The sequence below is a fragment of the Mesoplodon mirus genome, assembly GCF_964341445.2.
Source record: "Mesoplodon mirus genome assembly, chromosome: X".
Lineage (NCBI taxonomy): Eukaryota > Metazoa > Chordata > Mammalia > Artiodactyla > Ziphiidae > Mesoplodon > Mesoplodon mirus.
The window spans coordinates 116493297-116509315 of NC_138981.1; the positions used below are offsets into that span (position 1 = coordinate 116493297).

General features: G+C 44.6%; 1 protein-coding gene across 4 annotated transcripts in view; it reads right to left on the reverse strand.

The window, feature by feature from the left end:
• MAP7D3 (MAP7 domain containing 3) overlaps positions 1–8738 on the reverse strand; it is a 35085-nt gene extending 26347 nt beyond the window's left edge. For 2 of the 4 annotated variants that reach the window (XM_082609044.1, XM_082609043.1), the window contains exons 1-5: positions 3722–3792; positions 3561–3624; positions 3112–3210; positions 2934–3017; positions 1540–1703 (exon numbers count right to left, since the gene is read on the reverse strand). In XM_082609044.1, coding sequence (XP_082465170.1) covers positions 1540–1703; positions 2934–3017; positions 3112–3210; positions 3561–3624; positions 3722–3730 — 420 coding nt within the window. In that variant the 5' untranslated portion in view covers positions 3731–3792. Of the gene's footprint in view, positions 1–1539; positions 1704–2933; positions 3018–3111; positions 3211–3560; positions 3625–3721; positions 3793–8312 lie in introns of those variants that run through there. The other 2 variants (XM_082609046.1, XM_082609045.1) reach the window with 1 other exon arrangement.
• Positions 8739–16019: the final 7281 nt, after the last annotated feature.

The following is a 16019-nucleotide window of genomic DNA, read 5'->3' on the forward strand; positions in this document are numbered from 1 at the left end:
CCTGTCTCTGGCTCCCGCTCTGTCTACAGTATCATTTTGTTGCTTCTTCTTTCTCGGTGTTCTCTCTCTCAGGTTCCTCTTTCTCTAAGATGGTCTTTTTTTCTCACAGTCCCCGGGACTCTCTCTCCTCCAGGGACTCTCCCCGACTCTGCACACAGTTTTTTTATTTTACTTTCTTTGGTTCTCTCTTTACCTAGTTCAGTCTCTCTGGCCTTCACTCTCTTTACCACAGAGAAGTAAATTAAGGAGATGTTTCACAGAGGAAGACAGAAAGTGACACAAGTTCTGAATGAGAATTCATTAAATACTGGAATGTGCTGGAAAAAAAGACAGAGAACGTGCTAGTGGACCATGGACAGGAAGAAACAGCACAGGAATAGTCCTAGAATAAGGAAGATTCGCCAATGGGGGTAAGGGCTGGGGGTGAGGCATTTGCAAGAGCCAACTGTGTGCAAAAATTAGGAGGAAAAGCGAGCACCACAGAGAAAGACACAGAGAAGGGGGCTCTTAGGGAGAAATGAAACCAAAGAGAAAAGGAGAGAAAAAAACATTTAAAAATTGGAGCAACAGAAAAAAAGAGAGGGAGATAAAAACCCACATACTGAGAGAGGCAGAAACTCTAAAGATGGGGAGAGAGAAGAGGGAGAAGCTAAGACAAAGAAAGCAGAAAGAAGAGGGAGGTGCCTCGGGCAGAGAAAGGTCAGAGTCAGTCAGACAGAGAGCCGAAGACAGACCAAGGCTCACTCAGGGACACTGGAGAGTCACTGGAACAAAGAAAAGAGAGAATGACAGCGAGGAACAGGACAGAACACGTGAATTCAGACGGAGCCAAGGACGCTCAGAGTAGAGTCGTGGACAACCTACAGGAGAAAAACCGGGTGTCAGAGAGAATCATACAGATTGAGACAGGCAGCCAGATGCCCACACAACAGTCAAAGACAAACTGAATGAAGAGGGACAGAGGGGGAAAGAGAGGGCACAACAGAGGCAGTGACTCATACCAACAGAGTGCCAAGGACACCAAAACAGAGTCCAGACAGGAAAAGAGAGAGCAGGGCTACAAAACAACAGAGAGAAAAAAAGAAGGAACAAGAAGGGGAGGGGGGAGAGAGCGCAAAGGAGAGGGAGCCAGGGAACCGTGGGAGAGTGCGAGGCTCTGGCTTGGCTGGGCCTCTGCCCCTCACACGATGAGCCTAGTGGTGAGGTAAGAAGCAGAGCGGGTCAGGGGCAGACGGGGGCCTCTCAGGGGGCCTGGGACGGTGGGTAGGTGAATACTAGGCAATGGGACACCACCTTTTGTAGGAGAGAAAGCCGCTCAGAGCAAAGCCCAGGCCGCAGGCACCCTGCAAGTGGACAGGGTTCTCTCCCTGGATGTGCAAGGCTCGGATCAGGACGGGGCAAGAGGTGCTAATGTTGAAGGAAAGATGAAAGAATAATTGGGATTGGTTCCAGTAAAAGCAGAGAAGGGCTAAGAAAAAAGTACTGCAGAACCAGGCAACACAGTGCATCATCTGATTAACAGGCTAGGAAAACATGTACCCTTTCTTCCTGTAACTTTTCGTTTCTCTTTTTTTCTGCAGATATTCTCCGTTGTTCATCCTTTTCTTTCTGTTCCCTCAGCTTTCGCTGCTTTTCTTCCATCTGTTTTTCGTATAGGATCTTAGACTTTCTTTCTTTTTCAAGTAGTTGTGTCTCTTTATTAGCTGAAATATTCCAAATGCAAGGTAAGAGCCAAGAAAATATTTAAGTTTTCCACATTACAGACCGAGAAGGAAAAAGTTTATATTTTATTCTCTTTCTTAAAAATAACATAACCTGTGCTAATGACTAAAGACTTATTATATAAGTGAACAGAGATGGCCACAAAAGAACCATTTCCACTGGGTGTTCATTTAACTCCTGAGAATTGAATTGGCTTAGATGACTCTCCTCCTGTCCGAACTAAAATTCCAAATTCAGAAGAAATATTTTCTTTCATGTGATGTTTCTGCTGACTTGAGCTGAAGTCAAACCCCATCAGATTAACATGCTATACATTAAAACAAGACGTAAAAAAAACACATGGCCAGAATATATGTTTTTTTCCCTTCTACTAGGAAACTTCTTTTCAAAGGCCTCATCTAGACAGACCATATTAAGCGTGCCAGTTTGACCTTCGTGGGCTTTAGGCACATACCAAATTACTGACCAGCATGATGTTTTCCTGCGTTCAAATTTCCCCTCACTAAAGCCTGGAGAGCCATCTATGCAGCTGTAAAATACTCTTCTAAAGAGCTACAGGAAGAAACAGCTCCTCACCAAAACAAAGACAATTGCTATTTTATCTGAATGAACTTGAGCACTAGTTTTGCAGCGGATTTACAGGGCCAGATGAGAAAAATACATAGTTGAAAAAGTATTCTCTCAAGGTATAGAAAGATTATTCTTTTAGATCCTAACTGATACAAAGTTACACTTGAAAAGCATAGCAATCAGTGAAAGATACCATATCTATGTTAGGATTATTAGCAACACCATTTTTTGTGGGTTTTTTTTGGGTTTCGTTTTTGTTTTAGAACCCACCCCCAGCAGTGAAAGCAGACTGCTAACCACTGGACCGCCAGGGAATTCGCTCATTTTTGTTTCTAAGTCATTTTTCTGAAATCCCGTTTTGCTTGTTTCTACAAATGTTGAAGAAATTTTCATACCTTAATTTTCAGAAAATTAAAGCTAACAGAAACTACTAGTTCAAAAATAAAACAATTTGGTCAAATATTTTTCATGGACCTTCTTTATCTCATTTAGTATAAGCTCTTAATCCAGTATAACACATACTGTAAAACGTGTAATCTATCATATGAACAGATTAAAAAGTACGTAAAACCACTTTGGAAATATATAACCTTAAAGTAAAGTTCCTTCATCTTAATTTTTTAAAAAAGTCTAAAATATACCATCATCTTGTCTTTTTTTCTCCTCTCTGCGCTCCTTTGCTAATCTTTGCTTTACATCATTTTTAAGCACAGATCCATCTATTACTAAAAAAAAAAGAAAGAATACAGTTAGACATAGGATATCAAACTTTAAGGATATAACACTTTGACATCTATCAAAGCATTCTAGAAATTATACCTGGTTTAAATGCTGATTTTATATTTGAGGGCTGTGATGGAAGAGCGCTAAAGCTACCCTGACTCCGTCTTTCTTCAGCAATGGCATTAGCAGCAGCAACTAAAATACAGGGAGATAAAGGAAAGGGATTCGATATTAAGAATATAAACAGTGGGACCTCCCTGGTGGCACAGTGGTTAGGAGTCCGCCTGCCAATGCAGGGGACGCGAGTTCGAGCACTGGTCCGGGAGGATCCCACATACCCCGGAGCAAGTGGGCCCGTGTGCCACAGCTACTGAAGCCCGCACACCTGGAGCCTGTGCTCTGAGACAGGGGAGGCCACTGCGGTGAGAAGCCCGCGCACCACAACGACCCAGCTCGCCACAGCTGGAGAAGGCCCGCGTGCAGCAACGAAGACCCAACACAACCATAACTTAATTAATTAATTAAAAAAAAGAAAGAATACGAACAGCTAATCCAGGGGTGGCAAAGCACAGCCAATTGTATCTTCGATGATAAAGGACAGAATCTCTTCTACAAGGCAAAATCATGATAGACTCTGGGTCAGCAAAGACATACTGAGTACCTATGATGTTCAACAATAATTCAACAAAGAATTAACAGTGTTTACCGTAGACATGCCAGCCTATCTGTGCACACAGAGTTGTCAGCAGAAGTAGCAGCACGAGCTGGTGGGTGAGCAAGAGCTAATGATTAATAGCTTTCAAAAATGCCTCAGACAGACATTACAGCAAGTACTAGAAAAACTGAGCTGGCAAGGATTTGGAAAAATGTTTCGCCATAAATTGGGGGAATTTAGAAGATTTGGAGTTTATGGATCTGAATTTGGATGCAAAAGTGTCAACGGTGAGAGCCTCAGAGATTGGGCCCAATATAAGGAGTACATTTATAAAGTACCTAAATCAGGGGCTTCCAACCCTGGCTCCACACGAGTCACCCAAATTGCTTTTAAAAAAAATTAGCAAAGCCTTCCCCTCCCTGCCTCCACTCTCTGAGAATGGGGCCCAGGCCTTTGCAGTTGCTAAAAACTCTATTCTGATGCACAGTGAAGGTGGAGAAAACACTCAAGAAATTGCCAATGTGATGGTATTTTTCTAGGTAGGAAAATGTCAAGCAAATAAATATAAATTATATAATATAAATTTACACATCTTGTGTGAACAGGTAGAAAATGGCAAATAAACTTCAATAAGGGTGAAATATAAGAGTATGGGAGCACAATTTGAGGGAAAGTAAGAAAAACTAAAATTCTAAGATGATACAAAAACAAGTTCTTGGGGAATTCCCTGAACTCTAATTCCATATACGGCTGTATCTAAAATGCCCCATAGTACCAGGCATCTTCAGGAAGGAGCTGGAGAATAACACTGAAAACTCTCTTCTACTCTCATATAAAAGCACAGGGAATATGCCCCTGTGATACTGCATACAATTCTGGGTTCTACATATCAAGAAAAATATAAAACAGTTGTAGATGGGCAACTATAAAATAAGGGAATACAGGGACTGTGGCTGTACTCAGAATGAATGGACTTTGAGATGTTACTTGCCACTGAGGAAAAATATCTGAGAGCCATTTTATAGAGTAAACTTGAAAGTGATATCACAATTGTTGCCATAGAGATCGCCATTTCAAAAGGGGAAAAGGATTTTTTTTTAAATCTCAGAGACCTAACAGCTTAGATATAATCCATGCTCTAGCTATTTGAAGATTAGATTCTTGTCAGCTTCTTCAGTTATTTAATTAGCATCAATCTTGTGGACCACGATTATCCTCTGAATTTGAGTACTCATGTATTAAGAAAATTCTTAACTGTAGTCTGTAAGTTAATTAAACCATCCTACACACCCTCCCTTCTACTCACAACATTTCTATGTGAGCATAGAGAAAACCACTGTTGCTTCTACACATTCAGTTTTCCTGCTTAAAAGTCCTAAGGAGGGCTTCCCTGGTGGCACAGTGGTTGGCGGTCCACCTGCCGATGCAGGGGACACGGGTTCATGCCCCGGTCCGGGAAGATCCCACATGCCGCGGAGCGGCTGGGCCCGTGAGCCATGGCCGCTGAGCCTGTGCGTCCGGAGCCTGTGCTCCGCAACGGGAGAGGCCACAGCAGTGAGAGGCCCGCGTACCGCAAAAAAAAAAAAAAAAAAAAAAAAAAAAAAAAATCCTAAGGAAAGTCCATATTTTGGCATAATTTAGTTGGCCATAAGGACAATTTTTCTCAAAATGTACAATTTTACCAGATTTAAGATCTTATTAATCAGAAGTAACCTAAGAAATAGCTGTGGTGGCAATAATGAACCAAATCATATAAGGTTATAATATCAAATATGATTTTTATTTATTTTTTTAAAATTTTGGCTGTGCCGCACCACTCTCAGTTCCCCGAGCAGGAATTGAACCCGGGCCATGGCAGTGAGAGTGCAGAGTCCTAACCCCTGGACCACCATGGAATTCCCCCATTCTCCTTCTATGATGGGAAAACAACAAACTCAATCATCCTAGCCATCTAGCCCAATAAAAACCTCAGAATGAAATGAACCAAAAATAGATGGCACTAGGATGCCAAAATTAAAGAATGCTTTACACTTGATAGATTTCTAAAAGATGTCATTGAAATTTTGAGGCCTCTTCTGGACATAAAGCATTTTAGGTCACTACTGACTTCAACATAGTGGAATATTTCTGCTTCTCTCCAGAAACCCCACTCCCGCTTCCTCAACACACACACACACACACACACACACACACACACACACACACACACACACACACACACACACACACACACACACACACACACACACACACACACACAAAATATCTGTGTCACAAGAGCTCTGCTCCACTAGGGCAAGTTAAATGCAAGAAAGGAAGGAAGAACACTTTTCCATGACAGTTGGTTCAAGACTCTTCCTAAAGCTGCACCCAAGCACAATCACCCCAAAATGCTTAATCCCATGAGATGCCAATGATAAATACTCCTCCCAGTACTTATTAGCAATTCTGTACTGTCCGCCTCAGCTGCTGCTCTTGACATCACTCTCAGAGTTCGACCTAAAATCTGTAGCCCCACCTCTCCATGACCTTTCTTCTGTACTAATTAGAAACATTAGACCACACAAACTAGTAAACTAGTATTTCTCATTAGGTAGCAAAGGGCGTAGGTTGCAAAAAAAATGATTGAAAGGTTTTTTAAAAATTATTATAAGAAGGGCTAGGGCTAACTGCTACAGATTAGTGGATACAGTGCTACTCACCATTATTTGGATAACAGAATGAAAAGAAGCAATTGCTACAAAGTCTTATCTTGCGCTCCTGCTGGATGTAGCCCTCAAAGTGTAGGCTGAGGGGTGTCTAGCAGCAGACTCTCTTCCAGCAGCCCAGTCCCTGACCCTTCTTCGCACAGTTGCCGGCCCAGTCCTGGATCCACCCTCATTCAAAGCTGAGCAGTTGGGAGTGCAGATCCATTCCACCCATACCAAGGGTCTCTCTTCATGGCCTTATTACAGTTTGCATGTCATTAGGCCAGGGAGAGGGTGAGAAAATGTTTAGAAAATAATAGAAAACCAAAGACATTTGCAATCAGGGAACCACAAAAATAAGGCAGATTCAGGGAGCTTTGCCTAAAACAGCAACAAAGTCTACTCACTGTTATTTGGATAACAGAAAAGAAGCAATTGCCACAAAGTGGCAGAATATTTCACTGACTCCTTGTCCCCTTCAGGAAAATGCTGAGACCATGAAGTAAGTTCTTTCTGGTCAAGGTGGTCCTCTGTAAAAGTTTAACATGTGATGTTTTCAATTCCTAATACAAAATGGGCAGCAAGGAGGTCAACTAGTTCTCGGTTAAGCCTTTTTTTGCTTAAGTTTTTAGTCTGAAATACTGTGAATTCAAGCAACTGTCCCATATAAAATTTAAAAATACTTTTCAACATTCAGTATGCAAATACTTTGGGGGGCTATCCAGAAGGCCGGTTAGTTTAAATCAGTGAAATAATTCAATGTCAGAGGACCTTAGGTGTCAATAAGCAATAAAACAATGAATTTATTGCAAACTCTCCCTGTAGGTTAACCATAATAAGCTAGAGACAGAAGAGTTTTTCACGCTATGCAATAATGCAAGTGTTTTTGCTTCTGACATTATTCTCTGGGGAGTTGATTCAAAGCGTTCTGAAGTAACATAAACCCTCCCAATCGCAGCCGGTCTAATTTTTCAACTGCAAATGAAAAAAATCCCTAAGGATTTCAGTAAAGTCAGCAAGGCTGTTTTATTCAAGCTCATATAGGAGGAAACTAGCCCGAGAATTAAAAGCAACCTCCCACAAGCAAGAAATACTATCTCGCTCAAGTAGCAAAGCAGTCTCCTGGGCTAAGCAATGCCAAATCCTGCCAAATTTTATAAAATTAACGTTTTGGGGGGGACTTTTTGGCGATGGGACCAGTTTAGAAGAAAGCACTCTGAAGCCCTGAGTCCCATTCAGTTCAGCCTAGGGTCTGCAAGATGTCCCACGGAAGGTGACATCCTGGCGAAGTCATGTGCTGAGGCAAACCAGGAGGAGCAGGGGGACCAAGTTTCATCCCAAATTTCAAAGCCAGACCCCCAAGGCCCCCTCCTCACCGGACCTTAACCAGACCTTGACCAGGAGGATGCGTGAGAGACCGGGGTTGCGACCGTGGGAGAGGATGAAAACGCGAGCGCCCCGGGCAGAGGGAAGATTCCAGGGCTGCCCCGAGCCACGAGGGCTGTCCCGGCGCCCGCACCTCCCGGGCAGCGGCACGTCCGTTCCGGCGGCTGCGAGGGCGTCCGCCTCTCCCCAACGGCAGGCGGGGCTCCGGGCCGTCCGCGGGCTACGGGGTGCCAGGCCCCCGCCCTCCCGCCCCAGCAGCGCCCGTTAGTTCTCTCGCGCCCCGCCCGCCCGCGGGGCTACGGCCGTTGGCGGTGGCAGCTGGGCCGCGGGACTTGGGCAGTTGGTGGCGCGGGCCGGCCGTCTCCCCTCCCGCCCGCGTCCCCTCTCGGCGCCCCATCCCGTCCCACGGCGCTCCGGCGGGGGTGAGGGGAGCACCCGACGGCGCGCGAGGCGACTCCGGAGTGAAGGTTTCCGGCGCGGGTCGCGCCGCTCCGACAGTCCCCGGGGCCGCGGGAACCCCACCTCCCGCGCGGGGCCGAGCCCCCCCCAGGAGCCGCCGGCCCGCTCACCCATCCGTTCCCGCAGCCCCCTCAGGGATGTGCCACCACCGGCGCGCTCCGCCATCTTCAGAGCAGCCGAGCGGGGAGCCGCCGCAGGCGCTGGGACCCCAGTGCGCAGGCTCTGGCGCGGCCGCCGCGGGGGCCGGGGCCTTGGCGCCCGGGGGCGGGAAGGGGCGGGGCCCAAAGAGCCGCCGCGCCCGCCTCGGACCGGCGATTGCCGAAGCGCTGCTTTTTTTTTTTTTTTTTCCCCTTCTCTGGAAGAACATACTTTATTTATTTTTTTCTTTATTTTATTTTTATTTATTTTTTGCTTTATAACAAATTTAATCAGTTATACATATACATATGTTCCCATATCCCCTCCCTTTTGCATCTCCCTCCCACCCTCCCTATCCCACCCCTCCAGGCGGTCACAAAGCACCGAGCTGATCTCCCTGTGCTATGCGGCTGCTTCCCACTAGCTATCTACCTTACGTTTGGTAGTGTATATATGTCCATGCCGCTCTTTGAGCAACAAGTGGTGAGCCGCTGGGCGGCGACCACCTGGTGTAAATAAACCCTCTCCTACGTCTCGCGCTCTCCCCGCACCCTCCATCCTGGATGCCAGCCAATCATCAGCCGGCGTGGCCCTCCAACACTCCTTTTTCCTTTTCATCTCTTTTACCTAGAAATGCAGTAAAGTTCTTTCCTTTCTTCATCCGTTCACTTAGGGAGCACTTCCTGAGTGCCTCCTGGGTGCGCTTGCATCAAGAGTTTGCTAGTCTTTGAAACACGACAGAAAGACCCAAGTTGGGTGAAGAGGCCTAGAGAGGGGTTGGGAGAGAGATAGGTTCCTGTGAGGTGCTAGGGGTCCTGATCATGAGTAAAGACTTTAAGTTGTTGAGAATAAATCGTGACACTGTTAGGTCTCAAGGTTGTGTGAATTATCTTAGGGTGTTTGTGGGTCTTTAAAATGAAGGAGAGGACTTATTGGTGTTAATCTCGCCAGATAGATATATAATATTCGTAAGTGATTAGTATCCAGAATGCATAAAGGTTTAAAAATTACTTAAGAAATAGGCAACCCCCCAAAAGTGAGCAAAAGGCATAAAGATGCCTTTCACAGGAAAGAAAACACAAATGGTCAATAAGCGTAAGAAAAGATGCTCAAACTCTTAAGCACTCAAGAGAATACAAATGGAAACCACAGATATCGTGTTACACCTATAGATTTGGCAAAAATTAAAGAGTGGAAAATAAGTGTTGGTTAGGATGTAGTTTAATATCAGTGGAGAAAAATAATACTGTAAATCAACTATACTTCAATTAAAAAAACACTAGTGAAAAAAAAACACTAGTGGGGGGGGGAAGTTTGGCATTATATCACCTGAAGCCCTGCTGCTACATATATACAGACACCAATGCTTTGCATGATATACATGATGGTAGCTATGATTATTATGACACACATGATTAGGGCACCAGCAAAACACATATACCTACACACAAATTCAGCTTTGATGAATTTATCTGGAACTTCACAAACAGAAAATCTAGAAAAATGCAACATCACCTTTGTAATTTCTTGCAAAACTGCTGAAAATGTTGACCCCCACTGTTAGATGTTGAACCCATCTAATAATAAGGAAACATTTGCCCAAATCCAAACTGTGGCATATTCTGCAAAACAAATGACCTGATGCTTCAAAATGAAAGATTAAAAACAAACATCAGGGAAGTGTTTCAGATCAGAGGAGGCAACAGAGACCAAGTGTAATAATGCATGATCCTTGATTAGAACCTAGATTAAAAAAATTTTTACAGGGCATTCATTATTGGAACAATTGGGAAAATTCAAATATGAACTGTATATTATATATTATTGTATCAGAGTCAAATTTCTTGGGTGTGAGAATGGCATCGTGGTCATGTAGGAAAATGTCCTTTTTCTTAAGAAGTAACTGCTGGATAAAGCATCATAATGTCTGAAACTTACTGTCAAGTAGTTCATAGGAACAAACAGAGCAAATATCACGAAATATTTAAAACTCGTGAATCTAGATGGTTACACAGAGGCTCATTTTACTCTTCTTTCAACTCAACATGGGTTTGAAATTTTTCAAAATAAGTTGGAGAATTTATTTTAAATCTAGAAAGATTGTCTTCAGCTTACTTCTAAACATCACCACGTTGAAAAATAAAACTTGATTTGGCATTACATATACAGGGAGGCACCCTCCATAACCTTTGCAGCATTTAGAACTTCTAAAGGTCTTAATAAACACCCAGAACTTCTAAAGGCCCAGGTGTGTGTTGGGCGGGGGGAGGAGTAGCAATAAGAGGTCTACAAGAAAACAAATACAGGCAGCATAGGCTGGGAGCTGGGTGAGTAATTAAAATGGGTCCCATCAACAAGAACCTACTGTATAGCACAAGGAACTCTACTCAGTACTCTGTAATAACCTACATGGGAAAAGAATCTTAAAAAGAGTGGATATATGCATATGTATAACTGATTCACTTTACTGTACACCTAAAAGTAACACAACATTGTAAACCAACTATACTCCAGTAAAAATTTTTCAAGAAATAAAATAAAATGGGTCCCAAGAGCTCAGAGGGATGAGAAATCACTCATGGCTGGGGTGATCAGAGAACCCTTTATGGAAGAATTGGCACTTATTTTGGACCTGAGGACCAAAAGAGACATCCTCAGGTAGCTTAGTGAGGCAATGCGCCCATCTGTGGCTAGATTGCGCTATTTCTCAAAATAAGATGGAAATCTAGGTTGTAATGTAAAATCTCTTCTTAAACAATGACGACAAAGTTAAAAGTTTTGCAAAACAGGGTGCAGGGAAAATAAAATTATCAGATAGCTAATCAATGTTCCACTTTCCCAATTATCTCATTTTTTATGTTCAAATCAAAATCCAAACAAGGTCCACACATGGCATTAATTGATATGCCTTTTAGGTCTCTTTTAATCTATAGATAAACCCTTCTTTTCCTCTAACATCTTTGACAGATCACTGTGAAATTTACAACTCATTCATTCATTCAGTATTGGGGAGAAAGAGACAGGGAAGATCCCCTCAGATGTTTCCTTGGGGCCAGAGCAGCTCCCTAAGGAGCCCCCCACAGGACTGTCTGTACATTTCTCAGAAAAATATTGGAACTGCAGACTGCCAGCTTGGGGAGAGTTAGTCTATTCTGGAGCCAACTCAGTCAGAGCTGGGAAAGAACTCAGGAGGCTTGACTCCTCTCTGCCCCTGTTTGGAAAGCCTATGTTCCCCAGTGAGCAAAAAAGAACTGGAATCCTGCTCACTATTTTTTTCCTACTTGGCTATTTTTTCCCTTAAACCTGATACCAGCAGGAGAAATACTCAGAAACCCCGCAGTCATAATAGGTCTGGGAAGTGTCACTAAAACATTAAATTCACATGTAATAAACACCCAGTGGACTTACCAAGTCTAACAAATTTGCATTTAAACTGCCACCATCACAGCTCTGTTGTAAGAGTTTTAAGCTTCACAGCCTTGAGATGGCTGTTCCTCTCCATCCTTAACTACCTGTCGGATTCATCCATCACACACGCAGTGGAGTCAGGGCTCTGGTTTTTCGTTCTCCTCTCATTTCTGACTCTTGCCTCGCATCTGTTGCAGCTTGGCTGTGATACAGGGGGAAGAGTGATGTTTCATTCTGGACTCATCTCTTGACAATTCTACTCACATTTTCCTTTCTTTTCCCAAATCTGCACCTTCCTTCTCTCCTAAGTTACAGACTCACCTCAGGCTTTGGTCATTTCTTGTTTGGTTGATGGCAGCTTTCCCAGTTCCAGAATTCCTGCTGCAGCACCTCGCCCCCACTCCCCACAATGACCCTTCACCACCCCTCCCCCATTCCCCTTCCCTTTCCCTTTGCACTGAGGACCAGGGTGACCTTGCTCTCTTTCCAGGGATAGGTTGGGGGGCTGATTCTCATGGCCTGAGCTCACCAGGGTGGGGGGCTGGGAGCTTCCGAGGAGAGGAAGAAGAGGCACCACTGTCAGTTGGATTAGACAAATGTCAGAGGGGAATACTTGGATACTCACAAGTAAACAGTAAGAGACATGTCCTTTGTCCAGTGCCTATGCACTGGTAGGCAGAGTGCTTAAGGTTTTACATGATTGTTTCATATAATCCTCCCCACTGCTTCATGTGATAGCTTCTGTTATCATCCTCATTTTGCAGATAAGGAAAAAGTTAACCTCCCCAGGGTTAGCACAGCTAGCAAGTGGCAGTCCACTCAACTCCTATCCCACGTCTTCACTTCTCCATTGATCCAGTCCCCACACTCAGGCTACTCACCTTGTGTCATGTGGGATCTTAGTTCCCGATGACCAGGGATCAAACCCGTGCCCCCTGCAGTGGAAGCTCGGAGTCTCCACCACTAGACTACGAGGGAAGTCCAGAGATGCACATTTTATCAGTGGTAACGTCTCCGTACAACTACATCTATTAACCCAAGTATCACTATAGCAGTCTCTTAAGTCTTTACTAGGATTGACTCAAACTATTCCATAAGAAACCATTGAAAATGGGTGTTTAATATGTCTGGCAGTAAAGATAAATAAGACTCCTCTTAAGCAGCCTTTCTTCTAGAAAGGCTCACAGGGTCCATAAATGCCAGGTACTCAGGACTGACTTCAAAATGCATGTGTAAAGGAAAACATGCCACATCTAGTGCACTGTTTATCCTGCAATGAATATTTGCTGAATGAATGAAAGAGTATTGAAAGCCTCCACAGTACTGAAGGAGGAATTTTCGATGGCCACCGGGGTGTTGAAAAGGCCTAGACTTAAAATTATTAAAGGGCAAGAAAATGTCCTCATTTTTTTTTCTTAACTTCAAATAAAGTAGAGCAAACATGGGCTGTGCCTTCTCATTCTAAATACAGGGCCTATAATATAAAGGAAGCTTCAGGGGATGCCAAAAAGCATAAAATATCAAGGAATGCCCTTTAAAGACACTTTGGAATTTCTAACAGAGCTAAAAATTGGTAAAATCTAGATGGGAGAAACTGAGAAGAAAAGAGGAGTTGGGATGGTTTGTTAAAACACAGATTGTGTAACTACTAACACATACCACTAAGGAAATGTACCGAATGTCTACTGCGATGTCAAGTACAGCTCGGTGCTCAATACCATTACGCTCTGATGATGATAAACATTAAAAAATTCTAATACAGATCTAGTGTCGTGTACATCCCGATACTTGACATTTGTTTACTAAGGGCAGACAGATACTCTGCCCTAGGTTTCACTGAAAGTCAAGACCTGGCCAAGGCCTTGTGGGTGAGCATCGCAACGGAGGCAGGGGCATCACAGACACGGAGCTGCCTGCAAGGATGCCTGAGAGCATTTTGTACCGCGGCTTCCTGTGACAGAGTGTAGTACAACACACTGCATACAGGGTTTTCCTTCCCTTCCCCACCTCCACCTGCACGGGACAGTCCACGCGCATACACACCTACATTTGAAAAGGAGTTAACATAGGTACGGGGAAAGTAAAGACATCCAGATCACAGACAGGAAATGAAATGCAGAAGAAACTCCTCTCCCCACGACCCAAGAGGGGAATGTATCTTTCCCAGGGTCAGAATGGTTAAACAATTGTGTCCTTAACTCTGGCTCTTCTTGAGGACCCCTTTGCAAAACTCAATTGTTTGTCGCTGCACTGATACAGTTGCAGAGCTGAAAGCCTGCACTGTAAACTTCATTGTTTTTTCATGGCCAGCTCCCAGATCTATTTAGAGAATGTATACTTTGAGAGACAAAAGGACCCAAGAGGACAAAGGGGAACTGTGTGCACACTCTTCTTCGGGAAACGTGGGTCTGTGGGGATGCACACGTGGGCAGCGGAGAGCTGAAGCAGGCTTCCAGCAGGGCTCTCATCTCTACGCAGCTGGGGTGAAGGACTCAGCAACGACACGGAACAAAACTTCTAAAGGCCCCACAGCCAGCCCCTTGAAAAGAAAACCCTCCAGAGTTTTCAGAGAAGACTCTTGGGGTGGATGGGGGGGAGAAGAGGAAAAGAGCAGGTTAAGAGCAGGTCATCCCTGAGGCCAAGTGAATAGACCATCTTTCTCTGCTCTCAGGAAAGACACATACCCTTGACTTTGCTTTTCTTTAGTTTCCAGATATTAGTGTCTGTTGAGGACACATCACTGAATGTGAGAGCTGGGAAGGAACGTCAAGTCCACTAAGTTGAGTCCTCTCATTTTCCCCTGAGGCTCAGACAGGCGTGTTGACTCAAGTTCCCACTGCTGGAATCCAGGTCTCCCTACACCCTATCTAATGCCCTTACCTCTGCCCACAAGTGAAAGGCTGTCCAAACAATCTTTTGGAAGAAGAAAAAAAAAAGTGAGAATTGCTGACCCAGTGCTGGGAACCACTATGTCATCCAGCTGGAATTTGACCTATATCCTCCCAATGAAACTGAAACGGACATGGGAGGGAAACAGATGGAGACCCTGCTAAGTTGAGAAAGACACACTTAAAGGATATTGAACAGCCGTTATTTTTGTGAAAGAACCAATGAGCTGGCCCCTACCTGCTGCTGCACACAATTCTCACTACTTCCTCTCAGGAACCCTGTTCTGCAACAGCAAGACCAGGCAAACGCCTGGGCTCCAGCTGGCCTCTTGATCTACTCTTCCCCCACCTCACGGAAGTGTGATTCAAGTTCAGGATAATCTGACTCCACACTTCTCTGGAGCTTTCCAGAGGTCTGAGGAGCTAGAGCAAGAGAGGGCTGCTCAAAACAGTGCCTGGTGTTCTATGCTGGGGGCTGAAAGTGTGGCCGTATCCAGCTGCTATTTGAATCTAGGAGTGGAGGTGGGGATGGAGGAGATGGGCCAAGCACCAGCCGAGCCCAAGAGGCTTCGTGGAAGGAACGGCTCTTAAAACCAGGCTTTATAAATGGTGGCTATTTATTGGCTAGTACATTCTTTTTTTTTTTTTTTTTTTTTCGGTACGCGGGCCTCTCACTGTTGTGGCCTCTCCCGTTGCGGAGCACAGGCTCCGGACGCGCAGGCTCAGCGGCCACGGCTCACGGGCCCAGCCGCTCTGCGGCATGTGGGATCTTCCCGGACCGGGGCGCGAGCCCGTGTCCCCTGCATCGGCAGGCGGACTCTCAACCACTGTGCCACCAGGGAAGCCCTTGGCTAGTACATTCTTATATGTGTTACCCTCAGAACCCTGCGCAGTACTCTGTAGAGGGTTTGTGTTCAATATGTTTTTGTTGTCGATATTATTATGCCTGGAGATAATTAATTCAACTGAAACACACCCAGGAGGAACTGTTCAGAACTACCCAGTTCTTTTCTCTCTCTCTTTGGAAGGAGGAGAGTATATGCCGAATTCTGGTTCCTTCTGGATACGCCTGCACTGGGAAGCTGCCGATGAGGCTGACTTCAGAAAGAAGGTGTGAGGAACAAAGCACTGATTTCAATTTTAGTTCTGTAGAAATATTTGAGCAGTCTGCTTGGTGGTGTTTTCATGATTAAAAATGACCCCGTGCATGCACTCGACAGGAACATGGGCCACAGCCGGCCTGACATATGCTTTTTCCCATCTCCATATGTTTCATTTATATCTTAATCCCCAGCCTGCTGGGAAAGAGCCGGGTAGGATGACACTTTGGGGACCGCTGTCAGTTGGTTTCATGCTATTTTCTTAGCCTATGGTTTTTACACA